At 35.5% G+C, this 22,630-nt stretch overlaps 1 protein-coding gene across 7 annotated transcripts in view; it reads left to right on the top strand.

Annotated features, from left to right (window-relative positions):
- Positions 1–18,540, top strand: part of LOC123678931 (zinc finger protein Xfin-like) — a 114,620-nt gene extending 96,080 nt beyond the window's left edge. For 2 of the 7 annotated variants that reach the window (XM_045616202.1, XM_045616203.1), the window contains exons 2-5: positions 4,498–5,411; positions 7,306–9,095; positions 12,669–12,879; positions 15,943–18,540. In XM_045616202.1, coding sequence (XP_045472158.1) covers positions 4,512–5,411; positions 7,306–9,095; positions 12,669–12,879; positions 15,943–18,213 — 5,172 coding nt within the window. In that variant the 5' untranslated portion in view covers positions 4,498–4,511 and the 3' untranslated portion in view covers positions 18,214–18,540. Of the gene's footprint in view, positions 1–3,517; positions 3,658–3,782; positions 3,924–3,980; positions 5,412–7,305; positions 9,096–12,668; positions 12,880–15,942 lie in introns of those variants that run through there. The other 5 variants (XM_045616205.1, XM_045616201.1, XM_045616207.1 and 2 more) reach the window with 5 other exon arrangements.
- Positions 18,541–22,630: the final 4,090 nt, after the last annotated feature.

Below are 22,630 nucleotides of genomic sequence, written 5' to 3'. Positions count from 1 at the left end.
TTCCTTTTATATTTCGTTTCCTCACTACCTGAATTAATATTCACCATTTTCACAGCTTAGCAATGAAATCTAGAATATATTCAAATAATTATTTCAACCATTAATATGTTCATTAGTTATTTTTATTATTTTCAGTGATGAACCTTAGAGATAGTTCTTCAAAAATTCCAGAAAGCACTAAAGCAGACTTCACAACTACATTATTCACATTATAATTTCCAAATATTACCACTACTCCCGCAGACTGGGTACATCTTTTCAATTGTCTACTTCCATGATAAAAACTTAGCATTTTGAATATTTAATTATAAATAACGAACAAACAAGTTGCAATATTTCTTTTCCTCAAACTGGAGATTATTCTATAAAACGAAATCATAATTTTTTCTCATGAAGTCAGTCAGCATTATAGCTGACTGACTTCATGAGAAAAATTTATGATTGGATGAGTACCTACATTAGTAGGTACTCATCCAATCATATTTACTCTTGGCGGTGTTGCTTCACTTCAAGATCGAAAAAATTCATTAGAATAGCGGAATTTTTAAATGACTTCAATCTGATAGTTTGACGAGAACCGCCAATTTCAGTTCGAGAAATATTTTCGAAATTTTCAAAAGACAACATGTATCAGAATTGTAATGAAGCAATTAATCCGCTTGGATGCACTTCCAAATATGAAGACTTAAGTGATTTAACCAATCACTGTTTCAAAATATTCCAAATGAACTTATCTATTCATTATTTTGTGTTTTAATAGTTCGAAGCCTTTTTCGCTTCTAAATTGCACACAATGTTATTTTCTAGAAATTCGAAGATTTTGACCGGTTTCATGAAGGGTGCTTATGCTTGGTTTCATAATAATACCTCAATGTAGGTACGTTGAATTGTGAATTCCAACAATTGAATCCACAAACCGTGCCATATCACCGACCGCAGAAAAAGATTCCTCATATTCTCTGAGTATAAACGAGTTAAAAGTTTTTAATTCCTTCAAAACACGCTCATGGAAACAAAAGATGTTTTCTTCTGGCTAAACAATATCTCAAATTATTCGTATACACGACCAGGTACGTCATCCAGTGTATATACATATTTTTATTTATTACTTTATTATATAGGCTAAGCTAGCTCCCAAGGCCATGTAAATAATTGGAGGTATGTATAGCCAACTCTTCGCGAATGTATAATTAACATCTACATTGTTAGCGACATTCATCTCCTGAATATTTACACGGTAATTAGTTATGATATTGTTGAAAATATGACCTGTTCCGATTTTTTCGGTGACGTCTTCCGCTGAATACCTATATGGTCTGCATAATACGGATAGAATTTTAATGTTTTATCGGGACAACTACATCTCGAATAACTCTTGAATAATTGAATTTGGGAGCATAATCATGTTCAGACATTACCTTTATTTTTCACCGTAGAATCCAACGCATTCATAAAAGAATAGGGTTCTAATTTGAAAATCGAAAGTTATGATCAAATTTTTTTCACAATTTTTGGCCCAATATTTGAAACACCCTGTGATGATATTTCTCAAGTTCAAGATATGCACGATATTTCTATATTATTCTAGTTCGAGAAAGTGAATCGAGTATACGCATGGGATATTCACAGTAAAAATAATTCACGTAATAGTGACTATGGAAATTTTCTCTTTTTCTCGGTTTTTCTTAATATTTTGTAAACTGTAAGGACAAACGCAAAAAATTTAGTAAGGAGTAATTGAGAATGGAAATCTTGATAATATATAAAACATAAAATGAAAAAGAAAGTTTTTTTTGAAAAAATTTTTTTCATTTCTTGTATAACCGGAGCTTCGAAAATATTTTAGCTGAATAGGGCATCATAAACAATGTCATATTCCTCATTTTCAGATTTCAAATAGGCCCCGTTCTCCAGAAACATATAATAGGCAGTCGAACTTGAAACACCCTGTATATAGGGTGTTTCATTTTATACCGGAAAAACATATATAGTCATGTAGATGACACCGGGAGAATCATTTTTGCCTTATGACATAAACCTCGTTTTCGAAGCATAATCGAGATACAGGGTGTGCAACGTCAAATCTGACCAATATTCTATTGAGTGTGGTCTATTATGAATTACCTTTGAAGTTTTGAAATTTTTGATCAAATCATAGTATTTTTGAGTGCTCAATTCAGAAAAGATAATGAACCTTGAAAAAAAAAATTCAAAATGGCAGAAAACCTGCAACGTTTGAAAATTTTTCCTCGGTTGTCAGATTGAGTTTTATTTTCTGACTCAACTCATTTTTTTTTAATTTCTGAGTGAAATTTTTCTCAAAAATCAAACAAAAATTTTTTATCACATGTCTACAGCGAAAAAAAAATTTACCCAAAACTGATGAAATTTCTCACGATTATAACAGAATCGAAAAATATCCAACAGTTCCTTTGAATTTTTTAAATTGATAAACTGGAGTTTTGGCAGCAACCAACGCGATGTCACCATCAATAGGCAATTTATTATTGTAAGGTGTAACACTTACCCATAACATTTATTTAGTAGAGTGATAAGATTTGTTGAAGTTGTGGCTATTACAAGAATGTCCGGACACACAGACTTACAGACAGAAACGAAAACAAAATGGTCAAGATTGACTGTAAACGTATTTTGCATTATAGTACATATAAATAGAAATAAATCTCTCAATATATTTTTTGGTTGACTAATAATTGATGAATCAACACTGAACTTTATAATCCACCTCATCTTCTTTTTTTAAATTTATTGTCCTTTTATTTCTATCTTAACAAAAATCGATGCTCGAAAAATGAAGAAATATTTTCACCAATCATTTAAACAATCGAAAAACAAAGCATCCCTTACATTCAAAGATTTCTTACTTTTTGAATAGAATCTGTACTTCTACCACTGAATCATCCTAGTTAACTACAGAGACATGAGGTAGGTACATTCCCTAATAGTAACCGATCGAAAGAAGACCTAATGAAAGCAACGAAATGATGACTCACATGAATTCAGAAGGGTGCTTTCCCTCCCTGCGATTTATACCATTGATGTGGCAGGGTAAAGTGACCGAATATTCAACATGAAAATATTGCAACATAATAACATCCCGACCTTTATTCGGTTTAAAGTCTCCGTAATATTTTTTGACATTGAAAATGCAAATAATTATGATGCAAAGAACTCTATTAACACCTCGTAACTCCTCAGCCGTATCTTCCTCGCCACTTATTCTAATTGGTTAATTGTGTCATGAGATAAACCTGTTTTCAATTTAAAAAGTAAAACCGGCGGCGAAAACATCGATTCTCCGTTAAAATTTCACTTTCAGACGAAAACTGGAATGTGCCACAGTGGCCCACATCCTCAGGAACTCTCGTTTTCCATCGTTTCAATTCCACACAAACGGAAAGAACGACATCTGTAATTTATTCATCCAAAGGATGACGTTTCGAATTTATGTTTCCACGCACGGCCTGCTCCTACTTAACCTGATGACCTCTGAAACCAAGAATGTCATTTGATTGCATAACTCCGAATGAACGCGTCTTGACAAACGGGAAGGACGTTCTTCAGTAGGTTTGTTGACGATTTCGAAGTTGATGGTTACTTACGATTGAAGAATTCTAAAAACGATGTCTTTGAAAGGTAATGATCATATTAGATTATCCTTTAAGTATGAGATGGAGATAAATTGATGTAATATTATGTTTTTGATGAGGCATTTGACGTCTCTGTGACGTTTACCACAAACTTCATTTAGTTCCTTTAATTTTCGATTTTTCTCCTCCTGATGATGTGAAATTAAGAAATATCTTCCTTTCTCAAATTTCCATAAGTTTTAGGCCATGTTTATGAAAATGAGAAGACAACTACAATCAGTAACTTTGAATACAGCAACTTTTCGTTTAAACGTTTGTTACCTACATAACAAAATGGAAAAAATAAATACTTAAGTGTCAACTTTTCAGGAATCTCCTATTCAACAATCTGAGTCGATTTATTATTCGATCCCCAATGCAATACATATACCTAACAGATAATGGAAACCCGAACAAGTCGAACGTCAATGTAAATCGCAGATAAAATATTCTCGAATACAACCACAGGAAGTGGTTCAAGGAAATCGGGGGCAAATGTCAGACGAGAAAGAAGTGAATTATCACACAATCGGGATGAATGCCGCCGATGACCAGCGTTTTCGTGAAGTTCACGTGAAGACGGTGTCCATGTGCCAACAGGCTCGACGTCGTCCGTGGTTATAATTGGACATCAGCGGGCGCGCAAAGCTATACGCGTTAGATATCGATTCCGCCAGTCCTTAGTTACCTTAGCCTGGCACCTCGGCTCAACTACTCTTGGAATTGGTAGTCTACCACCGTAGGTGGTTGAAGCAGCACTTCTTCATCTGCTGCGCCGTGCCTTTGAACTGTCGCCAAGTTTATTTTTCGACTTGGAACATTGGATGATTTTATGCTTTCGTTGCAGGTTCTCGGCCTAGCATGTCCGTGCCTTCAATGGTACATCGATTGGGAGACACACTTGTAGTGCGCAGCGTCGTCAGCGGTAACGAACTCTACGCCGGAAATTCGGAAAAGGGTAAGTCGCCACTTCAGTTTAGTGAGAAAGAACTACCTGACCTTCCGGATTGCAAGGTGAAAAGGAACTACTCGTGCTCTTCCTGCGAATACTTCACACAGAACCCCAGACATTATCTCTATCATTTGCGCGATGTTCACAACGAGAAAGTGAGAATTTACGAGTGCCCGAACTGTCTTTACGCATCTAAGCACTTCCAGAAGCTACTGCGGCACTCCAGGATGGTCCACGGCAGCAGCAAGACGTCGGAAATCGAGACCAAGGTTAAGAAACCGCCTCAGCCTCCGGTAACCGCTGAGGAAGATGACACGAGTGAGGTCAGTGACAATGAAGAGTCCGAGCCTTCCAAGCCGATGATCTTCAAGTGTTCGGTATGCGCATTCGCAGCCAAAAGCCGGATGCTGCTGACTAAGCACGAGAAGGAAGAACATATCAAGACCAAATTTTTCAGGTGCACAAAATGCACCTACGTTACTCATATGAAGGCGCGCTTCACGAAGCACGTCAAGTACCACTCGATGCCAATGATCAAGTGCGACACTTGCGATTTTCGTACCCCGTACAAGTGGAACCTGGATCGGCACTGCAAAAATCACAACGGGAAGGGAGCCTTCCGTTGTTCGGCTTGCAACTTCACGGCGGACATTAAGCAAAGTCTGACCGTGCACGAGATGAACCACCACGTCCCCCCTGTTGGTCAAGCCGCTGGTTTCGGCATTGGCAGACGGAGGAACAAGGTCGGCGCCAGTGATACTGCTGCTGCAGAGGAAGCTGCACTCATGGGAAAGAATGTTATATCACAGGTGATCATTTTTTTTATGTCAAAAATCAGTTTTACTTTTTAATTTTGTTGAAATTTTTCGATAGAAAAATCTAGTTAGGACTATCGTTTATGACAATCCTCACATTTCTTTTTCAATATTAATTTCAGACAACTTGCAGTTTATTATTTGTTTTCTTCGTAGATGAATAATCATAACATAACCTGATCAAATCTTACCTAACTGTCAAGTGTCACATGTTTCAAGAAATAATGCAATTTTGCAAAATTCTCAAGAACTGGTTTCTGGTTTGCCATGTACGATAGTCAAGTAATAATTTCTAATCTAATCAAAATTCATGTTCTGAGTAATATCTGAATCTCTTTGAAAAAAATCTTTATGTCTGCCGTCTGCGTCAATACTTTTTCTTCAATGTCCAACATCCATCGTGTGTTTGTGTTATTCGACAGGATATTTTCGGAGAGCCCCATATAATCAAATTTCAGTACAATGAAGGGGTATATGGTGTATACATCAAATATTCATAAAATTCTAAATGTCTAATTCTTTCATTTTGACTCATTCAAAAACATTAATTGCAGTTATTAAATTTTGAATATAATTTCAGAAAGTAAAGTTTATCCAAAGTCACTTGGAGGAAGCCAAAATATTTCAATTATAAAAGGGTTGTCCTAGTTTCCAGAAATTTCTTTGGGGCCAGTGAATTTCTTGCCATACAATACCTTCAAATAAACCCCGGAAGTGGACATCTGACCAAGAATTTTTATGGACGAGTGACTTTGGATATACTATATACCTATATGAATATCCCAATCATTTTCTTGAGTTGCAGGAAAAAGCAATTTTCTCACTTTTTGATTCGTTTTAAAATCTAGCAAAGATTTTTTTTTTTTTTGGAAAATATTACTTAATACTTTCATTCATTCTCATTTTTCCTTTGATAGAATTAATAATGGATGCTATATGATTTGAAACATTTCAGTATGATATGATGAATTATCAACATCTAGAATTTTTGCCATATAAATCTCGTTGAAAACATATACTTTGTCAGTAATTTTAGAGGAATTTCTTTATAATTTTTCTATGAAAATTTTTTAGATAATTCAGATAAATATAGCGAATTGCAAAAAATTTATGACAGCCTCGAAGGCGAATTTCTTATCAGCATTTTCAAGATTGTAATCATCCAAAATGGCGAATGCGTCCGGTCGAATACCGAAGTAAAAATAAAAAATCAAAACAATTTTGAACTAGCTCCAGACCGCCTCAACTAGAAGAATTTCATTCAAGCATCCATCTAGTATCTAAAGTTTCGTATATACAAAAATTTTAAAAAAAATTTAGACACACAAGACAAACGGATAGCATATGAATTACATCTAAATTTTGACGCTTTTGCCATAATAATCGCTATAAATAAATTAAATTGAAGCGATCTTATTTGTCAAAAAAAAAGGAAGCATTTATCGGGCATGCTTGGTGCTAGCCACATCATCGGATATAATTCTCTAATCTAATTCCAATAGGTTTTTCCTTTCACGAAGTTTTACCTGAAAACTTTTCAAACGCGAGACGTTATCGAGTAAACAACAACAAGCGTATACGTTCTCCATTATGTAGAGTGCGATAATGCGATCTCTGGCTCGACTGTACGAATGTATGTAGAGTTAGATAAACGTGTCGGTCCCGTCAGTGTTCATTCAAACGCAGACACACGAAAGCGAACCTACCTGCGATCGCGTCACTAGCTCCTCCTCGTCGTATCTATTATTCCCGATTCCAAGATACATCGCGAATTTCGAGGACGGCAGACGCTCTAGCAATAGCGTATTTATAACATCGCTTTAACGTTAATAAGTGCCACGTACCTAAACCGTGTGTGTATGTGACCGTGTCTGTTTTGATATTGCAGGTGACTCAAATCGACGAGGACAAGCCCAAGCCGCTGAAAAATAAGACGAAAGTCAACACCGTCAGCGTCAAAAAACCAAAGACGTCAAAAAACCTGTCAGATTTCAACCAGGCTCCCAGTCCCTTCGGTTCAGACTTCATCAATCCGGACGACATAATACACCATGCAAATGGTAATGTTTACTTCAAAAACAAGTGCAAGTTGTGCAACTTCAAGTCCGCGTGGGACAGCGAAATGACCAAGCATGAGGCGAAAATCCACAACATAGTTAAAGAACAACCGGTCAAAGTGAAGAAGGCCCAACGACCAGTTCCCAACCTGATACCCATCAACATGCACAAGATCCACCGACCCTCTCCACCCGAGAACCCGGAACCTGTGATGACCCAAAAAGACTTCAACGACATCTGCGCCAAATCCACCAACAGTGCTCTTAAGGATTTTGCTTCCCTTATGGATGGCGAGAACATCTTCAACTTGAACAATTACCAGTCTTCGCCGACGTCCTCAAGAGTGCCGGACCTGATACCCGCCTCCACACTCTTATCGCCCAAGAACACCAGCAGCTTCAAGAGGAAGAACGCATCATTCTTCGACCAGCTCAAAGAGAAATTGATGACGAGCTGCGGTGACGTTAATTTGAATTGTAAATATTGTGGACACAAGAGTAAGTGTTTGTCGGAACAGGTGAAGCATCAGAAATCGTGCGGTACAGAGACAAGCCAGGCAACAAGCCGTTTGAACGTCTTCACCAGCTCGTCAAGGTGTCAGTATTGCAGGCAGAGGTGCAAATCGAGCGTAGACCTCTACAACCACCTCCAAACGTGCCTGGAGGCGCAGAAGAGCTTAAATAAATTGGCACAGCAAGAGGGTGATAACTACGGGGAAGAATTTGGGGTTAAGATCGAGCCGAGTGATTTCAGGATCAAGGAGGAGGACGTTAACGACGATGAGGATTTCGCAACCAAGAAACATCCGATGGAGCATAGAGTATTCGTCTGGAACAACATCGAGGTCCCGATGGATATAGACGTGGATGATTCGATTTACGAATACACCGAAGACAGGGCCAGCGACAGCATGTATATCCACGAGGATAAGGTGGAGGATAACATGTCTTTGGATCTATCCATCAGAACTCATTCCCCGGTTACTAGTGAGAGCAGTTTCATGGAGACTGATGCAGCTACAGCCCTCCAACAACAATCCCATTCGGTCCCGGAAAAAATACCAACCCACGGTACAGATATAAGCGTAGCCCAGCACAAAAGGGTGTTTCAGTGTCCACATTGTACCTTTTGGGCATCGACAGCCTCGAGATTCCACGTCCACATCGTCGGCCATCTGAACAAGAAACCCTTCGAGTGTTCCCTCTGCTCCTACCGTTCCAATTGGCGATGGGACATCACCAAACATATCAAACTGAAATCGGTCAGAGACCCAGCCCACGAATCCGCCAAAGTCCTGATGACGGACGAGACCGGCAGAAGAAACTACACCAAATACAACAAGTACCTTACGGAGATACACGTCAGTGTCGATCAGTCATTGGACACCAGTGGTGGGTCGGGAACTAGGCCCAAGGGTCAGGGGACGCCCAAACACGAAACTACGAAACCCTCGAAAATTCCGCCCATAACCGCGGATTTCAACAGTGTTCTTCAGAATACGTCGATGAAGACGTCACCGAAAATGACCAATGAAAACATGTTCTCAAAGTTGACCGAGAAAAAGAAGTCCAGTAACGAGAATAAGAGAACCCTGTTCAAATGCAAAAAGTGCAATTTCAGGTGAGTGATGCATACGCAGAGATGCAATTATTTGCAATGTTACGAAACCCAATGAATCATTGTGATTCTGCGAAATTAGCAACCGTTTTGATTTCTTTAATAGGACGCTTCTGAAAAATGCAAAATGATTAGTTATTACAATACAGTGAGATCAGTTTCGAACGAATTTTCTCTAGTAGAAAGGAAAAGAAAGCAATCGCAGTGTTGCATATTTTATATAAAAACTGAGTCATGAATCTGTATCAATGTATCAACCGGTTAAACAAAATTCTGATTACTGGGTTAAGATGAAAAAACTCATTCACCATACGACCTACTTCAAAAAATTTCCTGAAACTTCCCACGGAAGTCCTTGCGCACGAGAAAAATTATATTTCAAACCGAAACTAATTATATAATATCATCCTTGACCGTTTGAATTATTACGCAATAACGAGCGAAGGAGTTGTATTGTCCGAAAGAAAAATTATTTGAAGAATCGGTTCGAAGAGTACAAATAATTATGACAAAAATAAACTTGTGATCGTATGAATCACATACATTAAGTCGAAAACTACTGGCGTTCTTTATCTTCGTCTTCCAAAATCAAATAGCAAACCGCTTATTTATTGCTGAAAAGAGAATTCTAAATATGATGAAATTATCTCGTCTTCTTTCTAAATTTAGCGCAAATGACGGAAACCCGTTTCTTTATTTGATATACCCTATATATATATTCGGTCGATTTTTCCTTAATACGTATGTATTTATACTTCCTGCCCAATTTTCTTCTTCCTTCTTTCAAGGAATCATCGATTTGAATATAAATTATATCTTTTAACCTCATGGATTTCCGCAATCACATTGAATTATTATGATCGAATATATGAGGAAGAATTAGACATTTTCGTTATAACCTCAACATGATATTAATGAGATTCAAAATTTAATAGGCTCATCCATGAATTTTGATTCACTTATACACATCTAATACTGCTAATACTGAAATTTATCGAATATATATGTATGTATATATACAATATAGATATATTATTTATTTCACAACAATTATATATATATATATATATATATATATACAGGGTGTTCCAAATTAAGTCGGCACCATTGCCAACTCCGTTGTTATTGATGCTACGATGTCGGTTAAATGGGCAAACTGGTAGCAATTTTGGTGGCCTGCTCGACGCCGAAACCAAACAAAAAATTGACAGTCGCCTTGTCATAATATTTAATAAAATGATATTTTTTTCAATGGAACACCCTATATTTTTTCATGAATTCCGATTCGTAATAACATTCTCAACAACAAAGCTCAATTAACTTTTTTCGTAAAGGTGAAAATAAGAGAGTTGTATTACTAGGAAACATTTATAACAAACGGATTTGATAAAGCGCTATAAAATATCGAGTGGATGTTCAAAAACACCGCTTTCTTATTGAACACATATTTGGGCCCTTCTATTGACACTAGCTGGCGAAATGGATTTAAGATGAAAATTATCGTTTTGTATATTAATACCAAATAGCTTAGTGGTGTCAATTGAGTGGTGCGACATGATCATCACTGGTTTCAGGAGTTCACATCCCAGCGCAATTTTTTCTTTTTACTGTCTTATTTTGCTATTAGTAACGAAATACTGTCATTCGTATAAGTACAAAAAATGGGTGTTTGGACAATCATGAGGTGTTATTCGCCGAAACAAATACATTTTTGGTACAAGTGAAAGAAATAAATATTCCAAAATAAGTCGCTCATTTTCCACTTTAGGAAGAAATGTGATATGAGCTTTATTGTTGAGAATGTTATAACGAATCAAAATGCATGAAAAAATATAGGGTGTTCCATTGAAAAAAATATCATTGTATGAAATATTATGACAACGCGACTGTCAATTTTTTGTTTGTTTACGGAAACGAGAAGGCCACTAAAAATGCTACCAGTTTGCCCATTTAGCCGACATCGTAGCATCAAAAATAACGGAGTTGGCTATGGTGCTGACTTAATTTGGAACACCCTAGAAGGAAACATTTTTGGGTATATTATTCCGTGAGAAATAATTGGTGACGTATTCATTTCGACGTTTCGACTACAATCACATAAGCCTTTTTCAAGAAAATATTTGAAACTAATTTGAATCAGCTGTTCTTCTTCGTCTCAGGTTGTATCGCGTCTGGGTGTCATTCGAATTATCCCCACTTCTTGAGGCTGCGCCCTGCTTTAAGAATAATATACCCAAAAATGTTTCCTTCTAATATTTCCATCCGTGAAAATCTCAAAATAAATAAATATATATAGAGTAATGAATGGATAATCCGAAGTACCCTATAATCCGAACGACCCAATTGGTAAAATGATATGTATAATCCGAACAGGCTGAACTCTACAATCCGGAAAAATGAAATGCAGAAGATTTGATTCCTTTGAAAGTATAAGGGGAAGGAAAGATCAAGGTTTAAATTTAGTGAAATTAATGAAAAAACTAAATCGTACTATGGTCCAATAGATGAAACAGAAAATCGAAAACGTATACGATGTGATGACGGAGAGAATTGAGACACAGAGGTTTAAGAAGATAATGGAATGATTGCTTATATCACTGAGGAAATTGGAATTGGAAACTCCTGACAACGAAGTGTTCAACAGAAAGTGTTCACTGAAGAGGCGATTAAATCATTCATTCCATGTCTTTGATGGACAGAAATCATATGTTTATATAAAGTACAACATTTTTTATGAATAAGAGTTTGCACACTATAGAAATAATTCTACAATCTGAACGATGTTTGGATTATAGCTATCATTCATTATGATTTCTACGATCCGAATGATTTAATAAATCGAACGGATCCTGACAAATTTCTGTTCGGATTATCCATACATTACTGTATGTATTATATTTAAATCTAAATGATAAGATGATAAGAATAAAGTTTATTCAGGAAAATTCTATTAAAAATTAACTCTGGATAAAAATACAGATGAAGTAAATATTTATTACATATTCAAAACTGCTCAGAATTAACATTAATATGTGAATTCTGAGAAATTCTTGGAGAACTGTATTCTAATGGATACAAGTTGTCAGTTTTCCAACTGACAATCGATTTGAACGATTTCTTGAGGATTGGATATCTTGCAAAAAAAATATATATATATTTATACCTATCTATAATTATTTAATTATTTCATTGAAAATCAGCACTTCCAAAAATGAGGATAATACATATTACTAATCTTAAAAAAAAAACATTTATCGGATTTTCACCATATTAGAAGTACTTGTTTTCGATAAAAAAAAATTTTGTAAAATATCCAATCCTCAAGAAATCGATCCAATCGAACGTCAGTTGGAAAACTGACAACTTGTATCCATTAGGATACAGTTTTCCAAGAATTTCTCAGAATTCACATATTATTATATTATGTTAATTCTGAGCAGTTTTGAATATGCAATAAATATTCAATTCTTCAGTATTTTTATCCAGAGTTAATTCTAGCATTTTCCTGAATGAACTCTATTCTCATCATCTATTGTTATGTGAGAAAAAGACTGACTCTTCTGTAAAATTTTTCAGACATGCATCTAGGGATGTGTTACTACAGCACGTGAAAGGACACTACACAGCTACCAGCTCTGGTAATAGCAGTCTAGAAATAGGCTTAGGAAGGTCGGATGTTGGCAAAGATGAGGCAAGTGTCACTCATACTAACATGGTAAAAGGTACCACAGCAACTTTTCGTTGTTGGCATTGCAACCAGGTATCAAATTGGAAGCATGTCATTCAGGTATACTAACACAGCTTTTACTAACTGTTTTTCTTCTTTGATTGCAACTGATTTGATATGTTCTGAACAAATGTAATAGTAATTTATTTTTGCATGTTTTATTTTTTTCTGGTTGGGTATTTTGATTAATATTTCAAGAACTTATATTGTTCAGAGTCATTCATCCAATAAAACCGAGAATATATCAGATTGAGATTCCACCAAATACAAACTTAGGTAAAATATTACATATTTACTTGAAATTTCAGTTGAATTCTCGCTATATTATTTAAACACTATCCAAAAAAATTCTAAGCCAATGGGTCACTATACTTTCCGATCTTTCGTTCCTAAAACTCATCACAACGTACTTAAAAAAAAACTAAAATTTTCATGGAATTTTCCAATTTGAATACCCAAACTTCAGCACAATTGGACTAGTAGAACACGAAATATTGAGTTGCGAATAGCAATACCAATTTTTATCAGCATCGGACCAGTAGAACGCGAAATATGGAAATTCTTGTATTTTCCTCTTTAGACATGCTTAACATGTAACTTGGAAAAGCCGAATTTTAAATGAGACTATATACGGCATAAACAAAATACTGATACCGAGTTCATTAAATTAGTATAAGTATTATAAAAGTTGAAGACTGTTGCTAGAATGTGCGGACACACAGACTGACAAACTTGAATTGAAAGTTTTTCAAGATGGTCTGAAATGCATTTTACAGGCGAAATGTTAAAATCTAAATTTGCTCATTTTAATTTTTTTACGTAATACACGTTATGGTTATTCATAAAATGATACTACTAAAGATATTGCAATTATCCATATAAACGCGTTGTTTTTATAAAATGGGACTTTATTATTTCACCCAAATGTCTTTTATTTGAAAATTTCAGTCCGAAGTTAGATCCGACGGACCAATTGATAAAGATATCCAAAACATTTCAGAAAATAATTTCATCTCTTGTAGTACATTTGTTTTGAGTTATAAACCTCAACCTGACCTGAATATTTCAGTGTATTTTTCTATTGGACGAAGAAGGCATTGGTGATCCGTAATCCAAAAACCAACTTCAACGCCGTGCCGAGCCAATCTTTTCGAATGGGTTATTCATAAAAATTATCAGGCAATAAAGAGAAAATTTCAGATACGGTTTATCATTTTCGAGAAAAGGGGTCTCTGAAAACGAGTTACACGGCGTCAACAGTACTAAATAATTAAAATACTTCTCTATCGACGTGTAGGCAAAAGCCGATTTCGAATAATTCGCCAACATTAAGTCGGCAAATGGCAATTGTATTGTTAATCTTTCAGGTCAATAAACAATAGATGGTAGTCAATTAAAATTGGTTTTATGTCTAATAATGTTCAGTTATGGACAGTTTTCGACAGATAATAATTTATTTCTTTCAACTCACAAAATCTTATTCCTTCGGAATTTCGACTGAACTTTTCAAAATTTATAATTAAGAAATTGTAGGTTTTATAACTCTGTCTTCTAGATGCTCTAGTTTCTTTTGGAAGAAGTTCACTCAAGTTGTTTCCATTATTAGCCTTCCATTAAGCATTCACATGTCATCTCCTGGGTGTCCAGAGAAGAATCGATTGATTGGTTCTTATTACCAAACTCGTTGCTGTACCTATATATACAAGCGCGGTCGCAAGGGTGGGGGGTCAAGGGGGTCATGACCCCCCCAAAATGGAACCACCTGACAATTAATATGCGTTTCGAGCAGACAATGTACGATATGGTCCCATCAAAAACTTGATTCCTATAATGGCGACCCCCCCAAAATTTAAGGCTAGGACCTCCCTTGCATATATAGGTACAGCAAGGAGGCAATAGGCGCATGAATTTTTTTAGGAATCCGTGAAATTTTTGATGAACGGAAAACATAATTGTGTATGATATTACTTGACTGACCTGTAACATTAATGTTATGCGAATATTTCATGAACAATAGAAATGGTGAATCGATAAGCAAAATAGAAAATTTAAATGGTAAAAATTGGAATTCGCAGTTGCAATCTTGGAATGAATGTGCATGTCTTGTACTAAAAACTCATAACACTGAATTCATACATTTTCAAAAGCATGTCTCTTCGACAAGCCTGTAATGATTCCATGCGGCATGTAGGTACAATTCGCTGGTAATTGAAATGGTTCAATATTTTTTCCCGATTTATTAATTTTGATTCTACTCAGATAAATTAATTAGAAATTCATTATTGATCATGTGTTCATGCATTTTCATTAACTAAATATTTATTTTGTAATATTTTGGCACATCCAAATTGCCTTAAAAATATATTGAGAAAATGGGACTCGAGGAAAATTCAGTAAGCACTAATTTTGTCAATTTTCAATTAATGTTTCATTCAATCATAACAACACTTATGGATATTCATGTTAACATTTGTCAAATATCTTCCTCTGTCCAAACGGTACTAAACCCTCTAATTTAATGTCTCGCATCGTTCTTGTAAACATCTTATCTTGCTAATCGTTCATTTATAGAAAACCAAGGCAAATGTTTACCGAGTAAAATGTAAATAGTAAAAGATGACTTAGTAATTCGACATTCATGAAAGAATCGTTGATGAATCTAGGACTTTGATGAATAACGAATGCATGCAAGGAATAAAGGCCTTTTGTTTCATTTAAAAGACGTTTCCAAATTAAATTTCAAAGGTACAAACATCTCTCAACGTTTATGTTTATTTCTGATATCTCCATTTGAAGTTGAACTCGTAACAAAATTCTCAAATATCATTGATGATTTAAACGTTTAGGTCCACAGATTGAATTATAAAATTAATTAGAACTTTATTGAGTTTTGAGTAGTACTGAAAAAAAATTGGTTTCTGGGAGGCAAATAGAAATTAGCACTTGCATAATGACAATTTTCAAGATGATTATACTATTATTCAAATTTTTTTTGTTAGATTAAGTCTATTAGTAAGTTTATGATATATTTCCATATAGCCCACATTATGAAATATTATTCAAATATTTATTGTATGCTAGACTTTCAAACAATTCCCATAATGTCGATTGCTTATTTTACAGCGTCACTGCAGACTCAAACACGGAGGCGATATCCGCGTGGTGAGCAGTAAGAACGGCCAAGAACGTCTGGTGATAGAAGAGCAGACTGATGAACCAGACCACATAGACATGGTCCAAACTGGCACCTTCAAGTGTAAATCCTGTCCCTTTTCCAACGACAACCACGCCGAGTTCGAGGAACATCTAGAGGGTCACATCTCCAAGCCGGATACCGTCAAATGCCACTATTGCAACTACTACGTGTCAAAGAAAGAAGACCTTGTTGTACACCTGGCTCTCCATGGCGTTTCAGATCCTGAGGATTTCCTCCAGAGAATGTCCGATCACGAAGATGTCGGAAAAAGGTTCCGATGTCTGATCTGCCCCTATGTAACCAATTCTAAGTCCCAGTACACCTACCACAAGCAGTTCCACAAGCCTAGAGGCGGTCAGTACTCTTGCACTCAGTGTTCGTACAACGTCAGCAAACGTCATCTGCTTCACCAGCACCTCAAAGTGCACGGGATAAACGTGACGCCACATAGACAAAATGGCGAAGCCATCGACATGGACGAGGTGTCCGAAGAAATCGAAGAAGTGCCTTCCTGCAGTTCCCCAATGGACTTGCAGAGTTTCCCAGACATACCCCTTGTTTGGGTGTCGAAGAACGGGAAGTTCACGAAAATGTTCAAGTGTCGTTACTGTCCCCACGTCAATTTGAGAAAAGTCAATATTCAGGAGCACGAAAAAATGCACAGTGTCAGGGAGAAAAACCCGAATTCGAAGGGAAGTGCAGAGGTGGAACATCACTGCAACGAATGCAACTATGTCTGCAACAATGCTGGCGTATTGTCTTCTCATTCTAAAGTTCATCAGGGTCTATCTGGAACAGTCCACTGCTTGGTCGATCCCTCTAAAACTGACGAAGAACAGATATCCGAGTTGAGTCGCATTTTCAACAATCCCAACTTCGAAATCGCCTCTGGCGATGATTTCGAAGGTACCGACTTGAACTTATCCATAGAAGAACCGTCAGATTCATCTGAGACAACTCAAGTACTACATTTTTGTTCAGAGTGTCCCGCGAGATTCCTCAAAGAGAACGAATACCTCATCCACACCCGTTTCCACGGGGTCAGATTGTTCTACAAATGTGAATATTGTTCATATACCTCCAGACAAAAACCGCATTTGTTAGCGCACAACTTGATCCATTCTACTGAATACCAAGAAAGAACGAAAGTTCTTCAGGAGATCCACCCTACCAGTGCCAAATATAAACAACCGCAAATCTTTCAAGTTACCCCAAATCGAAGCGAACCTGTTTGGGTGGTTTTCAACAGGACCATCAAAACGGAACCTACCACTGCTACCAGCAACAAACCAAAAGGTGTCAACGTTCCCTTGTCGGGAACCGATTTATTTCAGCAGAAGTTCGAAGCTGAACAGAAATGCTCAGCTGCTGAGGTATCTGCGAAAATCGAGGAGCCCCAGCCATCAGCGCAAAAATTTGATCGTCAATTCGGAATTCTAATGCATGGCAATCCGAATTTCATCTATCCTACCACTGTGAAAAATGGTAAAATGAAGGAAAAGAGGTATAAGTGTCCAACTTGCCCGAGTGCTTTTGAAAAACGAGATCAATACAAAATTCACTTGAGTTTGCATGGTTCTAAACAGCGTTATAATTGTGATACTTGTGATTATTCAGTTAAATATTATGCAAATTATGTACAGCACAAAAAAAAGCACACTTTGAACGAGAAAGCACAAGCAGATAAAAATGCTAGCAGTGATCACACTGATGAGAATGAGGATGAAATTGAAGAAGGATATTTGCCTTATTATGAAGAAATTGACAATATTGAAGCTCTTAATGAAACGATAGAGCCAATAGAAAATCTTTCATGCAGTAAAATTAAAGAACATCTTGAAGAAAAAAAACGAACATTCTATTGTCACCTCTGTCCTTTTGCTGATAACAAAAAAGAAGTTGTCAATGATCATTTGAGAAGACATACAAGTTTTTCTGGAATAACAAACAATCATACATGTGAAATATGTGATTATTCAGTCCCTCAGATCAGTTTTCTGAAGGATCACCTTGAACTCCACGCCGTACCTGCAAAAACCGAAGAAAATATTGAAGATTCTGAGGAAAACCAATCAATTAGTCCTAATGGTGATACTAGTGACATCCCTGAAAGATTTAATAATAATGAGGGTGAAAATGAGTACCTTGATTCCGAAGATAATAAGGATATATTTTCTAAAAATGAAACAGAAAATTAGTCAAAGAATCTAGTGATAAATAGGTGAAATAGCTATTACCTTAATAATTTATTTGAATAACTGAAATTGATGTAAATTATGAATGTGTGAAATCAATCGCCTTAGTCATAGAGTATTTTTACAAAGTATTTTCACATTCGAAGTGTAAGCATCATTAACTTGTCAATAAATAATTCATATTTGTAAATATTATGTATTTTCTTGAAATATTTTTGAAAATTTCTTGGGTTTAAATAATAATGCCAAAGCATTTAATGCCAAAATTTGCCATATTATTGTTGTTTATATATTATTGTTTACAGAGCAAATTATATAATTACTCAATAACTTGTTTTGAATTTTTATCTCCAACCTACTCGAATATGATAGAAATTGAAAGAAATAAGTGAATATATTTTCATGTATTTTGTATATGTATCTAGTCAAGAATTGATTTTTTCTGTGAATTCTTAAAATTGTGATTTAACTCGAACTACATTGAGTTCAAGAAAAAACGCAACTAATATACTTTTAAGTATGAACTGACTGGTCAAAATTAAAATTATTGAGTCTGATAGTATAGTGCATTCAGGACTTAGAACATTAATAAGAAGAACGGAAATCACCCTACAACTGATGCATTTGTTTTGATGCCAACATTCGTTACTCATTGCCTGAAGAGACACTATAGCAGTAGCATAACATAATTTGATTAATTTCGAAATTATCAATTCATGCTCAAAAATAGTTTACAATTCTTTCGTGTTCCAAAAGGGACAATTTTTTTCTTAGTTTAATGATTAAGCTATTGTGAAATTATGAAAAAAGGATTCCTGATGAGCGTTCAACAATCAAATCAGGATTCTCCACGCCTATGGGTCGCACACACAATCGGCTAGCTCGATTGTGATTGGTGACAGTGAATTTCCATCTCTCTTGTATTCGGGATCGAGCACAAATGTTTATTTTCCGTTCCTTCTATCTATATTCTAAGATTCAGGAACTATCTTAGAGTATAGAATAAAAGAATAAACAGGAGGGAGCAAAACGGATAAAAATTTAATTCTTTCAAAAATAATACATAATAGCTGAAAGCTAGCAGATTTAGGGCTACATTGAACTTAATATGAATTAATAAATTCTATTAACGAATTGAATAATTACAAAAATTATAAGCAATTAAGTACTATAATGGAATGAATAAATCTGGTTGATAAGGGTTTTTTCAAACTTCACATATACGATTCTATATTGAATTTTGAAATCTTATTTATACTTTTGTAAAGGACAGCTTGGAATTGAAGTGAGCGAATTTAAGGAATAGGATAGACATCCTGGCTTTCATACAGTGCATATGTATTAAATACGGGTCCCGAATATAATCGAAAATCCCGTATGTTATTGAGGGAAAGTGAACGTGAAATTTGGTTTTTTATTTTCCGATTCCGAGAAGAAAACTCAAGTAAGTGGATAGACACTTTACGATTCGTATTTCTTCAATTGATTTATACAGGGTGGCCACTTTTTCAATGGGATTGTATTGGTAACTTTTAAACCATAAGAGTTAGAAGGTCGGTCAAATGGAGAAAAAGTTGCATTCATAGGAGCATTTTCAAGCAGTTCAAACAAATCGAGATTATCAGGGCCGGTTATTGAGATATAGGAAAAGTAAATTCTGTCATTTCGATTTTTATTTTTTTTTCCACTTTATTTCAAATATTATCAAAAAATGTTTCAGGAATTTTTTATTCGACAGTAAATTATCCTCAATTTGACGTAATCAGATTTCGTATCCAACGTTTCGTACTCCCTGGGCCACCCTCAACCTCATTATTTTCAATACGGACCTGCATATTTTATGACACTTTTCGAAATAACTTTTAACGCTGAATTCAACGATATATCATACGATGTCATTCAAAGTTGATTTTCAGGTGATTTTGACCCTTATCCAAATTTCTTTGGGTCGGATCTGTATTACATTTAGGTACTTTTAGTTTAATTAACAACATGCAATACATTTCGATAAGAAAACCAACTAACTCATCTTGAACTAAATGGATCATATTAGAATCAAAGCAAGAAACAAGTAAAAATGATTTACATATTTCAGTTCATACTAATTGAATGGAACTATCATTTAATCAAAGAAAAATCAAATGATTATTGGGAAGTAAATGAAAATTAATGAAGTAATTGTTCGAAATGCCCATCATTTTGTAAAATGCACTTTAAGGTTCTGGAACCCATACTTCTTATACATTTGCTTATTTCATCTCCTTGAATACCTTCCAATACATTCTCAATCTTCTCGCGATGAATCTCGGGTCCGTAGTATCATAAATTTTATTTTTGAGATATCATTGATTTTCATTTAGGTAGTTACTTTCGAATAAAAATTTGATTTATCTTTGATTAAATGATAGTTCCGTTTAATTAGTATGAACTGAAATATGTAAATCATTTTTACTTGTTTCTTGCTTTGATTCTAATATGATCCATTTAGTTCAAGATGAATTAGTTGATTTTCTGATCGAAATGTGTTGCATGTTGTTAATTAAACTAAAAGTACCTAAATGTAATACAGATCCGACCCAAAGAAATTTGGATAAGGGTCAAAATCACCTGAAAATCAACTTTGAATGACATCGTATGATATATCGTTGAATTCAGCGTTAAAAGTTATTTCGAAAAGTGTCATAAAATATGCAGGTCGGTATTGAAGATAATGAGGTTGAGGGTGGCCCAGGGAGTACGAAACGTTGAATACGAAATATGATTACGTCAAATTGAGGATAATTTACTGTCCAATAAAAAATTCCTGAAACATTTTTTGATAATATTTGAAATGAAGTGGGAAAAAAAGAAAAATCAAAATGACAGAATTTACTTTTCCTATGATATCTCAATAACCGGCCCTGATAATCTCGATTTGTTTGAACTGCTTGACAATGCTCCTATGAATGCAACTTTTTCTCCATTTGACCGACCTTCTAACTCTTATGGTTTAAAAGTTACCAATACAATCCCATTGAAAAAGTGGCCACCCTGTATATAAAATTTTATTAGATTCATTCATTCAACAAGTACTCCGCCTGCGACTTATCGCGGGCGACAATAAAAAAATGTGCGAGACATATTTCCACATTGAAACTCCGTCTTTCTTTTGATACGAACTAACGTAAGAAATAATCGCAAGATGTCAACTTCTGACTACAGGGGTGCATCTAGCCCAAACCATACAGAAACTCAACCATTACAGTATTCCCGAGTAGCCAAACAACACAAGTATCCATCAAAAAAACAAGCTATAGTTCTTATTGGATATTTGGGTTTAAATACAGAGTATTCACTAATACACAGATAATGGTTTTAATCGTTTATTCTCAAATCACTCTCGTAAGTCCCACTCTTTCTCTAAGCAAGTTCTAGAAGGCTGAACGGAAGGGAGCCCTAACCCAGAAGGGAGCTCAACCCAGTTCAGCTGTCTGAACGCAAGGGAGCTCAACCCAGAAGGGGGCTCAACCCAGTTCAGCTGTCTGAACGCAAGGGAGTTCAACCCAGAAGGGGGCTCAACCCAGTTCAGATGTCAGAACAGAAGACTTGACAGAAGGACTAAAACACTAAGGTTATGTCCCTGACGTTTGCTCTAGATCATCGAAGATCAATTCTTGTTTTCTCTCTCGATGGCCCTCGATGGCCTCGCCACGCGCAGACTCGCAGCGCCACCGTACGACATGAAGTAAAACTTCAAGTCTAGGGTTGGTTGTTTCTCTCGGAATTTGTTCGGATGAAGTAATATTCTATCGAACCATAGACTAACTAAACGGAGAATAGATGAGACACTAGTAGAACAAGCTTCAACGCCATCTGTTTTTGTAGAACATTACTAATTCGTGAAAAAAGCTCAATTGAAAAAGGAATCTGTATCGTAAAGCTGCCTCAAAAAGAATTCTGTAGTGCACCTTTTGAATAGGTAGGTACACCCATATACAAGAGGCAAAAAGTTTTTTGAAATTCAAATTCCAAAAGGAAATCAGAAATGGATTCGTGCAAGTTATTGATGAGTGAGGAAATTTATTTTCATGAAAATAATACCTGCAACGAACTTTCATCTGATTTTCTTTTGGAATCGAGAAATGAGGATCAATAATCAAATTCTGGATAGAATAAAAATTTATTAACTGAAATATCACCAATTAAAAATACAGATTTATTTCATAAATATCTAATCAATAAACTAATAATTGCATTGAAAACATTCTCAAAAACTAAAAATAATGAATTCAATAATACAAAATATGAGTATTTATACCTACTATAAAGCTCCTTCAGTTAATTACCTCGCAAATCAATTGAGAGCAAAGAACCTTTTTTCAGCTTTCCATTGCTTTCCAAACAATCACTATGAAAATGGCACTGGCATATTCTAACATGC

Source organism: Harmonia axyridis, chromosome 4, assembly GCF_914767665.1.
Source record: "Harmonia axyridis chromosome 4, icHarAxyr1.1, whole genome shotgun sequence".
Classification (NCBI taxonomy): Eukaryota; Metazoa; Arthropoda; class Insecta; order Coleoptera; family Coccinellidae; genus Harmonia; species Harmonia axyridis.
Note: the sequence above shows the minus strand (reverse complement) of the source record. Positions and strands in the feature narration are given on the sequence as shown.